At 34.2% G+C, this 21,554-nt stretch overlaps 1 protein-coding gene across 3 annotated transcripts; it reads right to left on the bottom strand.

The window, feature by feature from the left end:
- Positions 1-637: 637 nt before the first annotated feature.
- On the bottom strand, positions 638-19,199 carry LOC107479482 (vacuolar protein sorting-associated protein 54, chloroplastic). Of its 3 annotated transcripts, none has more exons than XR_008006741.1 (19): positions 18,036-19,199; positions 17,669-17,731; positions 16,766-16,845; positions 15,222-15,339; positions 14,009-14,083; positions 11,609-11,765; positions 11,404-11,492; positions 9,771-10,024; positions 8,477-8,648; positions 8,291-8,374; positions 7,810-8,204; positions 7,398-7,554; positions 6,047-6,128; positions 5,841-5,920; positions 4,531-4,692; positions 3,358-3,425; positions 2,096-2,176; positions 1,754-2,008; positions 638-940 (listed from the first exon to the last, which is right to left on the bottom strand). XR_008006741.1 is itself a non-coding variant. In XM_052258611.1 (18 exons), the coding sequence occupies exons 1-18, from the start codon at positions 18,906-18,908 to the stop codon at positions 1,870-1,872; spliced, it is 3,129 nt and encodes a 1,042-aa protein (XP_052114571.1). In that variant the 5' UTR covers positions 18,909-19,199; the 3' UTR covers positions 1,611-1,869. The 3 variants fall into 3 exon arrangements, 1 of the variants encoding a protein (XP_052114571.1); XR_002372392.2 differs by having other exon boundaries at positions 7,401-7,554; positions 18,036-19,198; XM_052258611.1 differs by lacking the exon at positions 638-940 and having other exon boundaries at positions 1,611-2,008.
- Between the last annotated feature and the right edge of the window lie 2,355 nt (positions 19,200-21,554).

Genomic DNA, 21,554 nt, shown 5'->3' with positions numbered 1-21,554 from the left:
CGGAAGAATTGTCCAAATCGCACTCATTCAACTGATTTAAAGTTGATTCATTCATTGTTTGAATTCAGAAGTGCAGATCAAAGAAGAAAACGAAGAAAAAGATGAACAACGAAGCTAATTACATTAAAATCAATCCAAATCCATAATGCAGAGAAGAAAAACGCGAATAAAGGAGAGCAACAAATTTAATTAGATTGAAAAAGGAGAACAGGAAGAATGCGAAAAAGATTGACGTTGTATGGAAAGATTTACGTTGAGAAAGGTTAGTGACGCAAAATAAGAATTAAGTTATATAGGCGCGTGTCAAACCATTGTGTGTGGGGTGGAGTAAAAAGAATTTGGATAACATCCATAAAATTTTTACATGGATGTAGAACTTTTCCGTTTTAAATAATATAATACAAATTAAAACAAAAACCTCTTTACATTAGAGTTCATAAAACGTAAGCTCTTACAAAGTTCGAAGGCACCAAATTGGTTAAATTAAAGAAAATGTATGAACACCTGTCCCCTAACTTCCTGCTAATGGCTTCCGTTCATAACTCTTAAGATGCAGTCTGATATTCCGTGAGTTTTCTTGCTTGAATAAGCATCAGGAAATCTTTATTTTATCAGTTTTCATTTAGGAACCTCGAAATATGCACTAATCCCATTTTAACAACACACGAATTGGTACGTGACTACAGATTTGTTGAATTGTATACATATTGATGGATGTATTGTATATTCGTGCACGAAATTAAAGAAAGCTGAAGGGGACGATTCATTCACTAAATCAAATATCTATTTTCAACATAACATTACAATTATGGAGACAAACCAATAATTAAATATCAACAGTGACTGCTACAAAACTTCTGCCTTAAGCGACCAATCACGGCTGCACAATGCTCAGAAATAATATATTAATTTGTATATCTATGACGGACCAACCGAAGGCCTGAAATAAAACACCATAAAAACAACTATTGGAATGCTTGTCACAATTCTCAGACACTTAATATAATCGAGTAGAGCGATTCATCTACCATTGGATTATCATACTTATGAAAAACCAATTTACTTTCTGCTTCCTATAGTATCATGTCTCTTATCGACAGCAAAAAAACAAAAGCAGAGAAAAAAAAAAGGAATACACTAAAAAAAGGGGAGTTTAAATGATTTTTGTTATTATTATATCCCTGTCTAACCTAAATCTCTTATTTATTAATTTTTTTAAGGAGAATAGTAAAAAACGTTAGATACCAGTCAACCAAACCAGCAGCAAGGGGTTCTACAGTTGGTCACCATGATTTTTTGTTTCATTTCAATGTGTAATTTTTCAAGCAGTTATAATTTGTTAAAAAAAAAAATAGGTGACCAACCACCTTTTAACCATCGTATGGCCAACAACCCCATCTTTACTCTCCCTCCAGACCCTCCTTCACAAAAAAGAAAGAGCATATTTTGTTAGTTGGTATTTATGTGTGTGTTTCTCTCTTCTATTTATTTATTTATTTATTTTATGTTGATTACATATTGGTTACAAAACCGTTAGTCATGTAGTTCTTGTCAAAAAGAGCATTTAATGAAATTAGGCAAATATCTCTTGCAACAAATACCACACAGTATCATGACAAGAAAAGCATAGCTATTTCATCTCTATGTACAATTCAATCCCATACATGGACTGGCGCCAATCCAACATTAAATGATGAAAGATGATAAAGGATTCATTTGCATATAACTAAACAAAATCTAGTGATGGTATTACCTCAACTTAGTGTTACACAAAAATGCAGAGTGAAGAAGGTTAACATCACCCCCACATCCTCCAAAGTATGTTAGCCTTCCAACATAACCAATTGAGTTGCTACTTTACAATTTCTTTTACTGAACAGCATCAGTCCCAAATTTTTGCACCATGAATTCATCCAGCTGCCCCCAATTTGGGGTATCTGATTTACTCAAGTCGCCCGTTGGTAAAGACCGTATACATTGAAGAATATGTTTGATATCTCGTTGGAGCCTGACATGGGAAAATGTTAAGAAACGTAAATTAAATCACCATATTTTTAATGGAATCTTAAAACTGTAGTTCCAAATCATAAGTTACCTATTCTGTGCTTGGGAGGTGGTTATATCAAATTTCGAAAATGCTTCCGAAATTTGTGAGTGAAATATGACGACAACTTTCCTGAAAGATAGAAAATTTCAGGGGTGAAAGAATTCATATGATGTTGGCTTTGTAGTTATCACTTTTTCTTGAGTTAACAAATCAGGAACACTTTCCTTTGCAGCCAGAAAAATAATACAAAAGCAATATGTTAGGAACCTTGTATATAGTCAAGGGGAAGAGAAATAGAAAGTATGGATATGTTGGGAAGGTGAGAATGAGATAGCGATGGGACTGAGTATAAGAGGGAAAATGAGAATTAGACTAGCTCATTCAGGGATTTTGTACTAGGACAGATCCATAGGAGAGTGGAAGCCTCTCGAAATACTGCCCTTCTTCTACCTTTCTTTCATGAATAATACTATCCTGGGAAATAGAGTGATGTCACACTGATATCATTCTATATCTCCTTGAATCTATACCTTTGTCACTACCTATACTATTCTATTCCTTTCTTTTATCAACATGGTAGAGCAGATGGTAGATAGACCTGTGGTTAGGTGTAGAAGGAAAACTAAGTGTCAAGAGAAATTTAATCATAAATGTACTAACTACAAACATGATACATCACATAGCAAAATGGTGTCATTTAATTTATATAATCGACCCCACCAAATGATATAAGGCTTTGTTGTTGTTGTACCAGGTTCTTACACAAGGTTGTCAATTAGCTATAACGCTATTGCTGCGATAACAGCTATTTGACAACCTTGTACACAATGTCATAAACAAATCATATAAAACAATACAATTACAAATCCAAAATCTGTAACAGCACAACAGTCGCAATACATGTAGATGAACCTTCCACATAACAGACCAAAATAATATGAAAATGAAAACAAACTAAGAAAAGAAAGTAATAAAGATATAACATTATATGTTATCAAAAACAAATTAAGATGGCAATTGATACTAATGCCCACCACTGCATTATGTGTGATCATTATATCATGCCTTTGGGATGTGCTTCAGTAATTCTTTCTGCCCGGTAAAATATTTGTTCAGAAAGTTACCAAAAGGAATTCTTGTGGACTGACAACATTGTAAGTACCAGGGGTTAATTGTTTTCTAGACACAAGCAAGCAAGTCAAGAAACAATTATTAAGAGCTCAAGCATTTGGATAAATCCAAAAGTTGTGTCAAGTGGTTAGTTGCTCCTAAAGTTGTAATATTCTTGTAGAGATTTCTGAGGTTCATACCTGAAGATTGCTTGAACATCATCTTCATGCAAAGTACGAGACAGAACACGTTGGAGGTATCCAACTTCCTAAGAAAGGGGAAAAATGGTTCAAATAAGACATTGCGTTGTTACAACCTGAGTTAAATTATGATATACTCAATTTTAAATCACCCTATGCCATCAAATAAATCCAAAGTATAACCTACAAGCACATGAAGTTGCTATTTGTTCTGGATTTATCTTTCTAAATGTCTCAAAAGTTCAGCAGATTCAACCAGTAACAAAGTTCTGTTGGACAATAGCTTCCTTCTTTATCCTTTTAATAAATAAAAAATTCTTTAAAAGAAAAAAAAAAGAACCACAACCAAATAAAATCTTAATAGCAAAAACTCCAGGGCAGTTCCAGCCTAAGTTCATTTGTGCAGAGCAGCTATGTTTATGCAAATTCTTCAACAATCTTGAGAAGTTATCTCCACATTAACATTTTCAGCACAAATATATCACTATTTTCTTTGATCTCCACACTCTAGAGAATAATAAAGATCTTTTTGTTTGCATATTCACCCCCTCATTACCCCTTTCCATGCTCCAAGAAAATTTGACAGAGAACTGATCTAACAATAATAAATTAATAACTGAAAATAGCAAGGTTCTGAAAATTGGACCAGATATTAAGCCAAACAAGCCACAAAGCACTAGTTTAATGATTTATTACTTTAACCAGAGTGAAATAATTTTTTTTATTATTATTATTTGTAAGCTTGGCCAAACCAAAGTATATGTTTGACCATCTTTATCAAAATGAAGTAGTGAACTCTCAATTTTTTAGGTTTGGCCAATTAACTGGTTTTCAGCAAGTTTTCCCTTTTAAATGATGGTTTCCATTTAAATCAAGATTTTTTAGGCATGCCTGGCCCAGGTACCCAACCAATTCCCAGTACAACTGGTCAGACCAGACAATTTGTTTCAGTTGTAAGAACCATGATTAATTGAGCATAGAGTTACAAATAATATCAAGAAGGAACACAGACAATGTATAAGGTGAAGAAGCTTTATGCATGCAGATTAACCGGAAGATATACCATGATAAGGGGGGAGAGAGAGAGAGAAAAAAAAAGGATACCAAAACATTGAACAAGTAGAAAAATCAGATGCAAAGCACAATCACTCTAATTAATTACATTGTATTTACCTTTGTAAGAGACTTGGCAAACTGACTAGGCTGGGGATCAGTATCCTCAGGTCTATTCCAACTCTCAACAATTTGAGGCAACCCACGCAAATGGACCAGTAATCTCTCTCGCATTATCTGAACTAATTTGGAATGTATTTCATCTCTGTGAACTTTATAATCCTGGATGGAAAAAGAGGGAAAAGAAACCACACAAAATGGAAAATCAATGTGTAAGAGACCACAAAGAAATAGGAAGAAAAGTTTGTATTATTAACACTTGTAGCTGGATCTCAGCTACAAGGGAAGGAAATTCAGAAAATTTGGCAACAAGCAGAGGGAAGATAGAGCACTATAGCAGCTCTGCTCTCCCGAGCCAATTCTCAGAAATGACCTATTTAAAATCCCAATCCTCATTCTATATATATTTCTTCCTATTGACCTCATTCACATACTCTGTACTGACTCTCTGCCATCTGCCATCATCTATTCACACTTTGCTCAATCTGTTGAGCACTGGCCCCGCCTACCAGTCCTTTTACTACACCTGAATTAATGCCTAAATTGTCCCTGTACTTCTTCTGTTACAAAATATTATTGACAGTTCTTGAAGTCTTCTTGCAACCAAAATGAAATAGAAACAAACTCTTTCATCCATAAATATATTAAACGAGACACAATTATGAATAAAGGGAAAAATAAAACTAAGAAGAAACAAGACTCTTCCATGACAGAAACTAAAAAGAAATAGGGATCCCAATGGATCACTGTTGAGGTATAGAACCATTGATTTTTCATCCTTTGTACCTCTGGCATTTCTTTCCTTCGACTTTAACAAATATCTTTCCATACTTAGGAATGAAAATAGGGATTCTTTTAGTGCAATAAATGAAATAGGGAATCTGTGAAAGAGCGATGAAATGAAAAATGCTTCACTTATTTAATTACCCCTCTTTGGTCCCAAATAAGTGTCCAGTTAAAATTACTTGCCTGAATTAAGATAATTATTAGAAATACCTGGGTGTAATTAAATTGATAAATTAATTATATGAAATTACCCTTATTAACTCTTCTTTTTTAATACCCAGATTCTCTTTCTACTTACACACTATCTCACACTCATTTAATAGAGTTACTTTTTTCAATGGACACTTATTTGATACCTAATAACACTTCTAAAAATAGACACTTTTTGAAACCAGAGTACAGGGAAGTTTTTCACCAGACTCAGAATTGCTTAAGCATGAACTTTCATCAACATGCAGCAACAATAAAACTCCCTTCAAAAATCCAGTAGATAAGCACTGATTGAATAAAGACTAAGCATGTACCTGAGCAACTCGATCAATCTCCGAAAGCAATAAGGCTTTTCTAGTCTCCGGTACTTTTAGAAAAAGAATATGCCGAATTTCTTATGCCAGAAATGAAGAACAGAGACCATATCAGAACACATAAAACCTATTTAATAAAATCTTGTGAAACCAACATATTAGGGAAATTTTCATTAAAAACAATAGTTAAGTGCATCCATTAGTACCAGGAATAATAGCATGGGTAAAACTAATGACTTGACTTGCCAATGCCAGATGTTTCGAAGTAATGGACTTCAAACCAGACACCTGCACACAAATTAGAAAATTGAAGAGCCTGAAAAATGACCATACTAACAGGAAAATGAAATGGAATGAAGACAGTCCATCAGAAGGATAAATACTTGATCAAGAAGAAGTGGAGAAGAAACAAAAATTCTAGGGACTGTTCTAACTTTTGACATAATTGGAGTAGCACATACTCATCATTCAGTTAAACAAAATGATATCCAACATTAGACACCCAACAGTTCTAATCTTATCACTAACACTCAAAAGTCTTACAGTTTTTCCAGTGTGAAACAATACACAAGCTGAAACAATGAAAGTATATGCACCCTTAGGTAAGTTGATTAATGAACAAGTTGAATCCTGAAACCTAGTTCAAGTTTTGCATGGGAAGCATGTATATTTATGCTTGTAGATAAAAGGCCGGACAACACTATGAGGATAAAATAAGCTGGTTTAGAACAATTGTCCATGTAAGACAACAACCTGCAGTCAAATCAGACAGAACCATGTAATTTATTGTCACTGTCAAGTATCCTAGAGAGCTTTCCCTCAATAATCAGTTTGGTCTCTTGAGTTTTTAAACATAAATGAAATTGCTACTTTGACCAATCTAGTTAACAAAATACTTATATGTGCAATTAACTGCCATTGTGGCAATGTAAGAGCTAGCTGACATTGCACTAAAGGTATGAGACTCAATTTGGTCCTTTGAAGTACTAAATTGAATCATGCAGAAGTATGAAATTTAGTCCACTGTAAGACCAAAAGAAATCCCTGAAGAGACCAAATTGAGCTCAACACCTTTAGTGCTATAGTGTTATATGAGCTAGCTGTTAAACTACCACAGTGGCATCTAACTAGGTACGCATTCAATTAATTAGATTGGTGACAGAAGGATCAACTTGATTCACACTTATAGAACTCAGGAATCAAAATGACTATGTTTAAGACCAAACTGATACTGAGTGAAAACTCGTAGACCAAACTGATTCTTATCTCTAGTGAGGAAGTGTGAAAAAAAGTAAGAAACTGAAGAAGTTAAAGTGAGATACAGTTGGAATCTTGGAGTCAAATCAAGATCTGAAGCTATAATCTAAAACATTTTGAATGAGTTAGGTTTGGTTACTAGCTATAGAGTTTGTACATGTGCTGCGAAAATAACCAAATGCTACCTTATCTCACATCTCACAATCAGTGCAAGAATTGGGAAAGCAAACTGCTGAATACATTATAAAATATAGTGATATATCTAATAGGTAATAACAGTTCAGAGAATAATATTAGTACCACCTGCATAGCACCAGCCCCAAGCACAAGTTGACAAGTTCGTGTGTTGAAAAATTTCAAAATTTCTACCACACGATGTACAACTTCTGAAGAAAGTGACGGCAACAGGTTGTTCATATCAATGTACTCTGACAGCATCTTCAGCAATATTAAGCCACTAGAGCAAAAGCAAGTAATGTAGTTTAATTGACAAGCTGGCACACCAATCAAAAAGACACAAACAAATCATAAAAGTAGAGGTGGACCATGCAGATAGGCAACATCAAATAAGAGTAAACACATAGAACTATAGAAGTATATTGAAACAATTAAATAATCAAGTGTACATAGAAATGCTTATTATGGGAGAACTGCAAGAAAAAGAAAAAGGACCGGGAGGAGCACAAAATGGAGAAGTAAAAACATAACTAACCAGTTTACCATGTGATAACCAACACCTTTGTAGTAAAGAGCCTGAGATGCAGATTTTTTATGATCTTTCTCTGTATTTTTACTTTGTGCTGATGAAATTTTACTATTAGCTCTACTTTCAATTGAATCAGCCTGGGCTTTAGTGTTATCTAATTCAGTAGTAGCCAATTCAGTGGAATTACTCTGCTCCTCGGGTTGTTCAGCATTTGACTGTCCAGTGTCCGATGTTGGCAAAACATCTTTGTAACTAGTTGAATTAACATCCTCAGATTCATTAAGGTTCTCAGAATGCAATGCGTCAGATGAAAAAACCACTTTGATAATGGATTGAAATTCATCTGGAATATCTATCTCCACCCATGTTTCTTGGTCAAGCACTGCCCTAATTTTTGTCATCTGATTGCAAAGAAGCAACAATTAGAAGCAAGTAGAAACTGAGAATATTCATGATAAAACATGAAAATAACAGAGTTGAAACTAACCCGAGATTCATGCTGGAAATCAACAAAGGCTTTGGCCTGAGACTGCAGTGTCCCACGGATGCTGTATCCCAATCTTCCACCAACCTGTTAAATTGAGCATGGGAATTACAAGATGGATATAAAATAACAATTTCTAAATAACATAATTTCTAATCTTAAGCTTCAAAGCAATAGGAAAATAAGTACTTTTTCTGTAGCAGTAATGAATTCCTGGGTGATGTTATATATGTTCAGAAACTCCTGCAATTTCAGCCTTGGATGGAGAACAGCACGGACCCCAAGAAGCTTTGCCCATCTTCCATGAGCAGCATCACATGCTGCAAATACAGCTTCTGCGTTTTCTCGCAATACATCAGCTCTGTTTAGGACCAAATTCTATGAGAACATCGGACAAATTACACGGCAAATGAAATATAATATCTAATTCCATCTTTCTTTTATGTCAACAAGTGTAGGAAGTAGCCAGTGAATTCAGCATCATGTTCTCTTTTTAGAAGACATTCATTAAGTTCCATAAGGAACAGTAAAAAAAATTCAGCAGTTAATCTGAATCTTGAGGCACCTGAGCGCCTCTAAGACAACTAATGATTAATAAAATGCATAATATGAAGATAAAAAACATTTGAGATCAAAGAGCATACTGATGTTATTGTTATGGCAATCAAAGCAATTGTTCTTGCACATAAATAACATAGTGCACACTCAATTTAGCTAAAAAATTCCGATGCCAGCATAACATTTTTAATTATATAATGCACTTTGATATCACGAATCTTGAGCAATATAGATCACAACTTGCTTACTTGCACAAAAAGAAACAACTAAGCTTTATCCCACCAGATGAGCTAGCTACGCGGATCAAAAGGCTCATAGTGCTATATCATAAATCATATTTATGTTTGAACCGTTGATAAATTTGTACATATCTCTTTTAATAATCTCCACTATGGTTTTCTTAATTCTCCCTCAATATCTAGCTTTAGGACTACCCTCCATCTGAACCACTCTCCTTGCTAGAGCCTCTAAAGGCCTCCTCCAAACATGTGCAAGCCTAGTATGACGAGTATTGGATTTACCCTGAAGGATAGGAATGCTGGTACTGAGAAAAGGAACCAAATTGTTCTCACAATTGCAATCTATGCCACTAATTGAATATTGGGTGGAGGTAATTCAGATATTTTTAATTAATGGCAGAAAACAAGTAAACCTTATGGCAAGATTAAGACTTTCCAAAGGTCTAAATTTAATAATTTTTTTTTATTGGTTTCTCTCTGATATATGTTGAGACAGAAAAGTTTGTCTTCCAAGGGTGGTCCTCTCTTCATCTTAATAAAAAGTTTCGTTCAAACTATTGAATTGTGAAATTCAGGTGCCTCATTTCCAAATAGCACCTGAATTTGCAACTTAAAAGGACTGGAAAAGGACCTAGAAAAGAAAAGATTTTTCAACAAGCCTATAATATCAAGAGACCAGATTTAACCTGAAATTTTTTGACATGTTTGCAGAGCTTGCAGCATCAACTGCTCTTCCCTGAAACGAACCCCTTGCACCATTTTGTCGTGGTGAATGTGACAATAATGTATGACTGTGAACTTCACTTTCATTCGGTGTTTCTGCAGCCGCAGCACCATGAGCAATTGCAGCAGCAACAGAATCAGCAGCATAATGACCATCACGGTTGTTCAAAATCCATTCAATGGCCCTTTTCACTTCAGCCGCCCGCACTAAATGTGCCTGCAATCACTAAATGGAAAAAGATCTTATTACATCTCTTAATAGCAGATGTAACAGATGAAATTTCTAGCATATGATTAACTAAATCTAAGAAAGCATCCCATGGGTTCTGCATTCATCCATCAATCAGTTAATTATATAGGGCATTTAAATGGTAACTCCATAGACAGTTTTCAAACACGGAACTAAGATGTGGTTGGATCTATGTAGCTGCATCAACCTAGTGAAATGAGGCTTGGGTGTTGTTATGATGACTTTATGAAAAGATTGATGCTATCATACCATTATCACTAATAATTTAAGTCTCAAGTGAAAATTGGAAGGAAAAAAATACCTTAGTTTTTTAATTATAATTTTAAACTGTCGTAATTCAGTAATTATATATTTATGACTCATGATTAAGATTCATAATCATTACAAAAGTTCGTGATTTTTATTTTATGATATGAAAACCTCATTATACCAAATCTTATTTGTTATTCATAATTAATACTTTTAGAAATTATTTTTATTTTAACAAATATATAATGTTCTATTTCTCTTATATACTTTAATCTTTTTTACTTATACTTTTCATCATAATAGATAAAAAGAAAATATATATTAAATATTGATTTATATTAATTTTATTAAATTATTAAATCAAACATTTTTCTACTTTACTATCTAAACATAATTTATATTAAATGTTCTAAACATGAAACTATATCTATTAAAATATTTTCTATTTATGAAATCTGTTATCTGTAATTCAAAACAACTAACATTTAATAAACCCTAAGTAGGCAAGCATCTTGAGTTTATAAATAACACATCTTCCTAGCAGCGGTCGTACCAAATGAGATACATAATCTTGTCAAAAACTGGACCTACCTAGCACATCTGTTTAACTTCATGAAGAAAAGTGGGGGGCAAGATATCAACTAAAGCACAGAGCAAAATACATCAGCTGACAAAAAGTAAGTCAGGCAGTAACAAAGCAATCCAATCTCATAGATGTGGCAACCAAATTAAAACAACCACAATATGAACACGAGTGCAGCCCCAACTCCAAGTAAGAAGGAAAAAGATCAAAGTCAGAATCAAATATACCAACAGACAACAGAAACTGAACAGTGCCAAAGCAAGCTGACATCCATTTAATAAATAATTTAAACCAAACAAGAAGATACTATTTCAATTTGCAAAGCTAATTTTGCAGTCAAGGAGTCCATATCTGTTTGTGGATCATTGTACATGTGTTCTTGCAATAGCAGCAACAGACCATAGATCCACATAAATTTTTCAGTTAATATAAATTATTAGATCTAAACATTTCAAAATATGCAAGAATTCTAGGGTAGAATGTAGATGGGCGAAACAGGTCAAGTAAAACTTACCTCTACTATCATGAAAATAGCACTAAGAAGATGCACAAAGCAATCAGATGATAGGCTCCTCAACTTGCTAGCAAGTGATGCACCACCACCTGAATCATTATTTAACATTGGAAGGTTGATAGTAGTATAGAAACTAGAATATGATGGGGTGAAAAAAAGAATGTATCCTCTCACAATAGAACATGATCTACGTTAAAGATCTCACCATCTGCATCTACAGCTCTGTCTCCAGAAAAGAACTCTAAATCTGAACCTCGTGCAACAAGAACCGGAAGCAACTCAGCAACAGCAGTCTTAATAGCACTCTTCATATCAGTAGTTAGAGTATCCCGATAGATCCTCAGAACAGAGGGAAGTTTAGCCTACAAATAAAGGACTCATTTAACCAATTTAACGGAGTAGTTTACAGAGATAGCATTAATAATTAAAGTGATATTTCTCAGAAAAGCTATTTAATGTAAAGCTCGTGATATTTTTAAGGGACTTTCCATCTTAAACATGTTGGAGACTGAAAAACTGTGCTTTATAGATAAATCTTTTGTTTTTTCTTGCTTTTGTATAGGGGAACCCTTATCACCAATTTGTATTATACTTCTCCTCATCTTAATGAAATTCCCTTTTTTTTAATCCCAAAACAATATTTCTAAGAAAAGCAAAGTCATGTCATAAAAGAATATTAAAGAAAAGGTGCATATAACAAACAATAACAAAGCCTTATCCCACTAGTTGGGGTCGGCTAAAAGCAAAGATGCATAATCCTGCATAAAGAAATACCGACAGAGCTAAAACACATCCAACCATGAAGTTCGACAAACAGCTCTAACCAGAAGAACAAGAGTGAATGAAAAAAAAAGGGGTAAAAATACGTGCCTCATTCCCTGTATTGTAAAATCTGAGGCTGAAATACATTAGGAATATTAGGGGTTTTTATCAGTACCACCACTACACAGCCACCATCTCAACCAAACCACCATCATTAACAATCAGCCACCATCTCAACCAAAAACAACCACCATTAACAATCTAAAACTAAATAACAAATTTAATCCAACAAATACCAATAAAAAAAATTTCAATCCAACAAAATCAATATAAAATTATTTTAACAAAACTTAACCAAAATTCAAACAAATAAAAATTAAATTATACAAAAAAATGGTGACAGAAGGGAGAACGGATCTGGAAATATGGTGACCGAAGGGAGAACTGATCTGGAAACACGGTGCGTGGGAGAACGATGAACGGATCTGGAAACATGATGACAGAAGGGAGAACGGTGCACGCATCTGGATCGTCGAGAAGATGTGAAGCAGAGGCAACGACGGCAAAGGGTGACGGCAGCAACCGTGAAGAGCCAAAAAGAAGCGAGGGAGGAGAAAAGGGAGAAGGGATGGGGGTGGTAGCGGTGGTCTGGGTGGAAGAAAGAGAGGAAAGGCAGTGGTCAAGGTGGAAGAAAGGCGGTGGCGGTCTGGTGGTACCACGAGAGGAGAGGTGGCAGTGATTTGGGTGGAAGGAAAGGAGGAAGAGAGGCGGCGGCAGGCTGGTGGCACGACAAGAGGAGAGCAGCGGTGGCCTGAGTGGCAAGAAGAGAAGATGAGAGGTTAAACTCTGTTTTGGGAGTAGAAGGGATGAAAGAAGAGGGAGGAAGGAGAAGAATTTGAAGGGTAATTTTGGAAAATAAATGTTAAAAACATTGTGTCTATGTCTCAACATCAGTGTTCCACCCCTCAGCGCTATACACAAATTGTGTCTTTATGTGCCTTTGTGTCTTCCCGTGTCTATCAGAATTGTGTCTTACTAACCAAACAAGGAACGTGTACCACCATGTCTGTGTCTTGGGTAGACACATCCACCAACCAAACGCACGCTTACTTCCAAACATACAGTCGCATACAACATTGTAGGTCTTATGGATTCTAGGTAAGTTTTTCTATGCGCTTGCATTGCGATTTCCAATTGCAGAAAAACACCTCAAACACTCTTCTATGACATCAACAACAAAGCTTGAATCCTCTTCCCCTATTTTTCCTTTAATTTCATATGACCTCAAGGTTTTTTACCTCTATGGGTAAGACCTTTGGAATGGAATGATCTTCAATATTCACCTCCAACAAAAAAATTAGTGCATCTTTCTCCTCCATCTAACTTTAAACCAACAAAAAAAGTCATGTGCATGCAAAGCTTTTCTCCATCGCTCTTAACTTCCAATCTATTTCCTGTCTCACTCCCCAAATAGGCATATACCATCAAGAAAAAGTACCCCCCAAGGTAGTGGCTATTGTATATGTTCAATAAGCACATCCAAAAATAAAGTAACAACTCAAAGCTACTATTGGAGCCTACAGCTATAAGAAAATATGTTACGGCCTAAATTCGTTCACATACAACCATGATGCATTCTTTGATTTTTTTTTTTCTTTCCCGTTTGCTGCTATCTTCGATTAATTGAACATAGGCAATATGAACTCCTCCTAGTGCTAACGGACAACAAGTCTTAAAATTTACAAAAGGGAAAAGCACTCTACACAATAACAGCCAAATGAAATACAGAAATTCAATTAAGATAAACAATTTTCTGAGGAGTAAATACAGTTATGTTACTCACTGTTCTAAGCAATCCAATTACAGTAGGAAGAAGACGATCTTTGAGATTAGTAGTTTCTTCTTCTTCCAACTTTACCTGGTGAAATACATCTAGAGGTTAGATCACAAACAGCAACCTCAATAGAAACAACAGTTCACACAGAACAATAATTTTAGAAGGAAAAAAAGTAGAGACAAGAATAACATAAGGTAAAACAACAATGAACTCACTATAAATTATAAAACTTTATATTATGTGAAATTTAGAGTGGCCCAAGCTAACTGCTATAACATGAAACAATTAAAATTATATAAATAAAACATCAAGGTGCCTTTGAATTTTTACTTTATTCAACTCATTTACATTCCAACACAAACTGAATAATTTCATCTTGGATTCTTTTGTTATTCTCCAAATTAGTTTATCAAATTCAAAATAAAAAGAATACTATTAAGACAGAAAATAATACATGAAAATGGAGGATACTGAATCTCCTAATCATCAAACCCATTTCGAACTCCCCAACATTCCTCTAAACTCAGGACACAGCTCCTTAATAGCTTTGATGAAAATAATGACATTTTATGTGCAGGTCTAATCAGAAAGAGCAGCCCAGTTAATCTCTGCAGTGCAAAGTGAGTGCTCGACATAAAAAGATCTGTTTGGCAATTTTCTAGTGTATGTGAAGAAATTTCTCCATTCACGGGAAATCTGCTTTTTGGAGAATATCAATCATTTATATGAATGGCATACGCCTTATTTCAGATTTTGTTTCACCTCTAAGGTGAATTTCTTATCCTGATCCAAATCGCACATCCCTACTTCCGAATAATAATACACCTCTTCTGTAAAACAACAAAGAGAACAACAGCATGTATGTGTGAGCGCATTTAACAATGCACCACATGGAAAATGTTTAAGTATGTTGCAATTTAGAGTTCGATGCAGTTACAAGTATGAACATACATTTTTATTTGTTGTGAAGTATTAACTTAAATACAAACTCCATCAGGTAATATTATATCTAAAGATCATTGGGCAAGTTACATAAAGAAGCAGCTCATTTGGCTATATGCTGATAAATCCCCTGTATCTAGGAGATAATACCCACAATTATAGCATACCACTAAATGTTTGAAAGATTTCCAGCACAAGGGTCATTGAATAAAGAAAGACAATGTAAGTATGAAGAAAGAAAAGCATAAAGTAAATGCAAATGAAAATACAATCTTACTTCATTATCTTTTCCATTCACAAAAAGGGAAGCCCTTGCTTTGGCTTTGGATAAAATTCTCACATCTGTTTCCAAGGCATCATGTATGGAAGTTCGAATAAATTCTGCTGAAAGAATGCTACAAAAATATACAAAAATCATTAAGCATTTCGTGCGGTTAAGGTTTTATTGTTACTCTTTATTATATTATTAAACAAAAAAATTGTCCAATCATTTATTAGAAAAATGCAGAATTCATATTCGGCTAAATTCATATTGAGATAATATTTTGTATTTCATGAAATAGAATAATTCAATTTAGCTAAATATATATTCTATAACAAAACTCAAGACTAAAAGTTCAAAATAGCAATGGTCAGAAAAAACAATCATAATATAAGCAAGAGTTTAGAATATTTAAAGCAAGACAAAAGGAATGGAATTACTTGACGAGGAATAGTTCAAATAAACAAGTTTTATAGGATAGAATAAGACATTTGGCTTTATGGTGTAAAGCTCAAGATCTCCAGAGGTCTTTCCCTCTTTTGACATGGGAGATTGAGAAGGTGTGCTTCACTAATCTTTAGTTAGTTATTTTGCTGGGATCCTCCTTTTCCTTGTATCATTCTTTTCACCGTCTTAAGGATATTCTTTCTTGTACCAAAAAATAATAATTAAATAAATGAAAAATGAATTTAACATGTTAAGGACAACCTTGAAATCACAGATATGAACATCTACTCCTTACTCCTCAGCTATCTTTAATACAGATATTTGCTTTTCCCAAGCAACAAGAAATCAAGAATATCTACTCTCGTTTATCCAAATCTGAATAAACGATTTTTTTTGGGGATAGTAAGAAGAATTTCATATCAATTTAGGGCTACTACCACATACATGAATTATGATCATATCACATCCATCAAGTCTCTAAGACTTACTCCTGTTCAACCAAAACACTCTGCATCTACTACCTACTCTTATTATATTTCATTTTTCATAGGGATAGGCATAACCCAGACCATCAAACCCAGCCATAATGAACCTTAAATCTTGGCTATAATCAAATTTGAATGACTAATAGTGTTTGAGAAAGAGAGATAAGAGAGGAAGAGACAAAGTGAGAGAGAGAGTAAAAGGAAATGTTCATCCTGAATCACCAACTTCTGAAGCACTGAATCTGTGCTTATATACATAGAGGAGAAGCTTGTTCAGAAAGCTAGTGCAAAGGGTAGAATAGTCTTTGCATGCTTAAGTTAGTTAGAGGATTCTATCCTAGCTGGCACTTGCAATAATTACCTAGCAGATCACCTTAATTGTTTCTAATTCTTCTAGACTTTCACTCAGCTCACTCTATTAATGTTTAATGATTAATTGTCATAATAATAAACTGAATGATTAATTGCATACAACCAAAATATTACCCCATTCTTCAAACATTAAAGTCAAGAAGTAGAAAATGCTTTCAAATGAATTTTCAATTTAGGTTAATTGCACAATCAATCTAAACGCAATCGAGCATATAATATGTCACTTAGATTTCAGCACATAGGGTGTGGGTGTACCTGTTTATGGATTCTATAAAACCTATTACATGATCTCTAAGATGACGAAAGCAATGCAGACCAGTCAGCTCATCTCCATCCTGGAAGTTGAAGGAAATGAACAGGATAGAAATTAGTGTATAATGTTCTCCATTATCATGTATTGCCATCTGATGTTAAATAGTAGAACAAAAATAATAAAAATGGCATTGTGCCATGCAATAAACAGACTTCAAAGAGAACTTTCTAAATCCAGCGATGTGCGATATGAGCTAAGCATTAGTTTCTAGTCTTTAAACCACAGTTTTAATGCAACCAGTAAATGCAAAAATGCATAATAGTATCACGCGACTAGTCAACCACTGGGACTTTAGCGTCTAAACATGTTGCAGGCTTACACACGCGTGCACAAAAAGAAAAGCAACATAAATTGGCGCCTTAGCATTTCAGACAAATGCATATCTAGTGATTACTGATCAAAGCAAATCATCAGAAACTTCATAGTAATCTCAACGCTGCGAAGGGTATCACTTTTCCCTCTATAATCTTTAACATGCAGAGTTATGTAGAAACAAAAGTCAAAAGGTAGTAGATTATACACATGAAATAACCATTGGAGTGACTAACCAAAAGTTGAGGATGCAAGCTAGTGTACTACATTGTACCCAGGATAAATGAAATTTAGAACTTGTGTATGTTAAGCTGCCTATAGTAAGCAATGAACACCTGTTTCAGGCATTGATTACTGTGAAGCTCAAAATAAAATCGAAATAATGAGCTAGGATTAAGGACCTTAGTCTTGAACTCATGACAGATCAAACAGAAATGCTCTTAAAAGGGAAAACAAAAGAATGAATCCAAAGTCAAGGTCATGAAGCAGGAAATAATAGTAATATTAGCAAGATTTCATAGATTAAAGAATACCAGCAAATGCTGCAAATCATCTGTTACATCTAGCGCCCCGGCACAATCTGCAGATGCAACAAGCTGCATCACAGCAAAATATATTAACTTAAACGTGATCTCCGGCCTTGAACAATATCAGACATGTAAAGAAAGATGGAAACATGAAAGCCAAACAACAGCGAGAAATTAAGAGAACCCATTTGACAACTACCGTTATAACTAAGATCCATTTAATATCTTGTTTCGTAAAGTTCTTACATGCACAACACCAACCTCATCTTCAGTCTTTCCCATTCAGGCTAACTAATAACGGATCACATCCAAAACTAAACTACTTAAAAACCAAAAATCGGACTCAAAAAGCGAAAATCAAACAAAATGGTACCAATTTAAGAGCAGAAACAGCTTGGTTGACGTAAAATATAAGCCTCAATTTCTGTTGAAGGGCGAGGAGATTGGTCCTGGTGCCATTAAGCTCCTGAATCTGCCTAGCAGACTCGACCAGATCCGAATCGATGAGCCTAATCGTTTCCTTAAGCTGTCGAATCCGAGCGCATCCTTCAACGATCTTTGCGTTGAGGTCCTGCAGCTGCCCCTGGGCCTCGAAGAACGAGCTCGACCGGAGCGAGATCTCCCTCACCAGGTGCAGCTCCACCACATCCAAATAGTGCGAGAGCTTCTCCTGCAGCGCCAGATTCTCCGCCATGCCGGAGAACGGGCAAGCGGCCTTGAACGTCGCCCCGTCCTCCAGCCTGAAGTCCTCCTTGAAGTAAAGCGCCGGCACCTCCCGCAGGCACGCAACGAGCGCCTCCCCAGCACCACCGCCGCCACCACCATCTAACGAGGACGACGATGGCAACGACGACAAATCCCCGATCTCCTTGGAAGCGTGGTTGCGGATGTCCTCGAAGCGGTGGTAGGGTTCGGAGATAGGGGTAAGGTAGGTGTTGAAGTCGGATCGGGTGATGTCGGAGGCGGCTTTGGTGGCGGCGATGGGGGCGAAGTCGGGAGGGGCGAGGACCGTGGAGGAGGACCACCAGGCGACCCAGGAGGCGTTGGCTTCGGACGCATGAGGGTTGTTGAGGATTGAGGAGAGAGAATTTATGTTGCCGGAGTTTGATTTGGTGAGGGGTGAAGAAGACGAAGAGGTTCTAATAAGGTTGTTGTGGCCGTGGCCGTGGCTGTTGTGCCGGGAATGGCTTGGAGATTCCGTTGGTGACCTTCCCCACTGGTGATGTTGGGAAGGTGGGGAGTCCATGGCTTATTCTCTCCTCTTTTTCTAATTCAGGGAGTGAGGAGGGGCATCACTTCTTTTTTCTTTTGGTTGAAGTTGTTGAATGTTGAGTGCGGTGGAAGGTTCGCGAATTCTTTTCAGTTTGGAATTTGGGTAATGTGTGTTGGGGGAGATGGCGGAAATGAGGTTGGGATCTGCGAGGAGGAACAAGAGGGGAGCGCGAGAGATAGAGAGATGGAGGTGGTGTCGTTCTCGGTTTACTTGCTTTACAGCAATGAACTCAAATGGAACAAGACGGTGCTAGAAAAAATTAAAAAGAAAATAAAAGACATTATTAAGAAAGGAAATGAAATGGAGAGATAATTCTCATAACGCAACCAGTAATCACAAGCAAAAATACTCTCAATTTGTTTTTCAATTATTTAATAAAATATAATTTATTATTTTATATTCTTTAAATAAGACTGAAAAACTATATAACAAAAAATATTAAATAATTAAATATTATATTTTATTAAATAATTAAAAAATTAAAAAAAATTATTTGATAATTCATTAACTAGTTTATACTTATTATATATAGTAAATATTTATTAAAGAATAATATTTATAGAAATTATATAATCATAAAAAAATATTTTGAATAATAAATAGTATTTTTACCTACATCTTTAATTTATAAATATTCAATAAAATTTAAAATTTATAATGATAATTATGTATAATCAAGAATCACGTGGACCATAAATGGAAGAGACGTTTAACAAATTTATCTTTGACAATAGTTTAATATTTTCTTTGATATGTATATGTGAATTAAAATATCAATAATATTTTGTAATCAAATGAATTATCTAATTAAGTCTAAACAAATTAGTATAACTTTTTTTTATATTTATGCACTATTTATATGTAACTGTCTTTTTATGTAAATGGCTTATTTTTCTATGTTTATGTGCAGATTTCATTTTTTATTTTTGTGTATTTTTTTGGATTTTTTCTCTTTTTTTTACAAATTTTTTTTATGATGTGTAACAATCTAATTTTTAATATGACACACACATACCAAAAGATCAAGTGTTATCAACTTGAAACTATACCGATTCTTTTATTAATAATATCAAATTTATAACTAAGTTAACGAACTCAATTTTTATGAAAAACCTTTTTTAAAGAAAATAAAATCGCAACCAAAACGATAAATAGATACATACACAAACAGGATAATAAACTATAAAACTATAAAATCCAAAAGATGAAAAGTTAGTTATTCCCTCACAGTTATGTGCATAAATATAACTCAAAATATCTCCAAGGTTTGCCCCATATAAGAAGTTCCTAATTTGATGCACAAACTAGTCTAGTCTTTTAACCTTGTCTCTCAATAAACAAAAATAAGAGTTTAAGACAAAAGAAATACTAAACCAAAGAGTTGTCAAAAGATGTTGATGTCGCTACCTAATCGCTATCAGAAGTCAAGTCCATGATTTTTATATCCATCACAAATCCTCATTGTAACGACCTGTATTTTTTGAAAAATGTAAATATAAATGAATTATAATTTATTTTATTAATTAGATTTTTTTATTTTTAGAAATTATTTTATTAAAAGTAATTAAATTAATTTTATAACTATTTGAGTTCAATTAAATTTAGATTTTTGTATATATTTTTGTTATGATGAAATATTTTATGTAATTAAAATTATAATTTTAGTAATTTATAAGTAATGAAAATTATACATATATTTTTTAATTTGAATAATGGACATTTTTAATTTAACATTAAAGTTTGGTTAAAATTATTACTATTGAGCGCGATATCTGCCAATATAATTAAATATTGATATTCTTTAATAAACTTAACTTTGCAAATGTTTCGTCGGATATTTTTTACTAATATTTTTTACTAATATATATGAATGTGGATTCCATTTTCTATCACATTATTCATAATTATTCATAATTACATATATGAATCATTAGGAAAGAAAAAGAAAGATGTAAAAAAAATGTGGCTTTACACACACATATATATATAGGTAATACCTAAAATGGTTTATAAAATTTTTAACTCGTTTTAGATTAGTTTTCCACTTTTTAAAATGACCAAATAAATTTTTCACTCTGAGAATCGTAAATCTTCGTTAGTCCAAAAATTACCAAACATTTTAACGACGTTGAGGTGTATAATTAAGTGTTAAGCACTTAACTGCATGCTGATGTGGACACATAATGAATTCAACTCAAATTGGTATCCTAAATTTGATTAAAACATCCAAATTGATCTAATTCTCACTTATAAAATCCTAACCCCTAAATATTCATCTTTGTTCTTTGTATTCATCTTTGTTCTTCGTCTCGACTCCTCTCCTCGTTGTTGTTGTTGTTCTAGTCATAACAAACTTTACACATCAAAATCATAAACAATAAAACACAAAAAGAAACAAGAAAGCAAATTAAACAAAAATAAAAATATTAAAATAATTTCTTAATTTCTATTTTGTGTGATTCAAACTATTCCTCACACATATACTACCTTTGTAAGTAAGAAACAACCTCAAAGAAAGGAAAATCGAACCTTGAAAATAAACTAATAATTAATAAAAGAAAATCAAATGCACCCTTATTCCAATCAATGTAATATTGGATCCAAAAGCAGCATCACCCC

Source organism: Arachis duranensis, chromosome 3, assembly GCF_000817695.3.
Source record: "Arachis duranensis cultivar V14167 chromosome 3, aradu.V14167.gnm2.J7QH, whole genome shotgun sequence".
Lineage (NCBI taxonomy): Eukaryota > Viridiplantae > Streptophyta > Magnoliopsida > Fabales > Fabaceae > Arachis > Arachis duranensis.
Note: the sequence above shows the minus strand (reverse complement) of the source record. Positions and strands in the feature narration are given on the sequence as shown.

Coding starts and splice junctions, on each gene's coding strand:
- LOC107479482 (XM_052258611.1), bottom strand. CDS start 18,908: ATGGACTCCCCACCTTCCCAACATCACCAGTGGGGAAGGTCACCAACG. Junction 15,340..16,765: donor TTTATAGAATCCATAAACAG/GTACACCCACAC, acceptor ATATTTTTGTAG/CATTCTTTCAGCAGAATTTA. Junction 8,649..9,770: donor AACATGTCAAAAAATTTCAG/GTTAAATCTGGT, acceptor GGTCCTAAACAG/AGCTGATGTATTGCGAGAAA.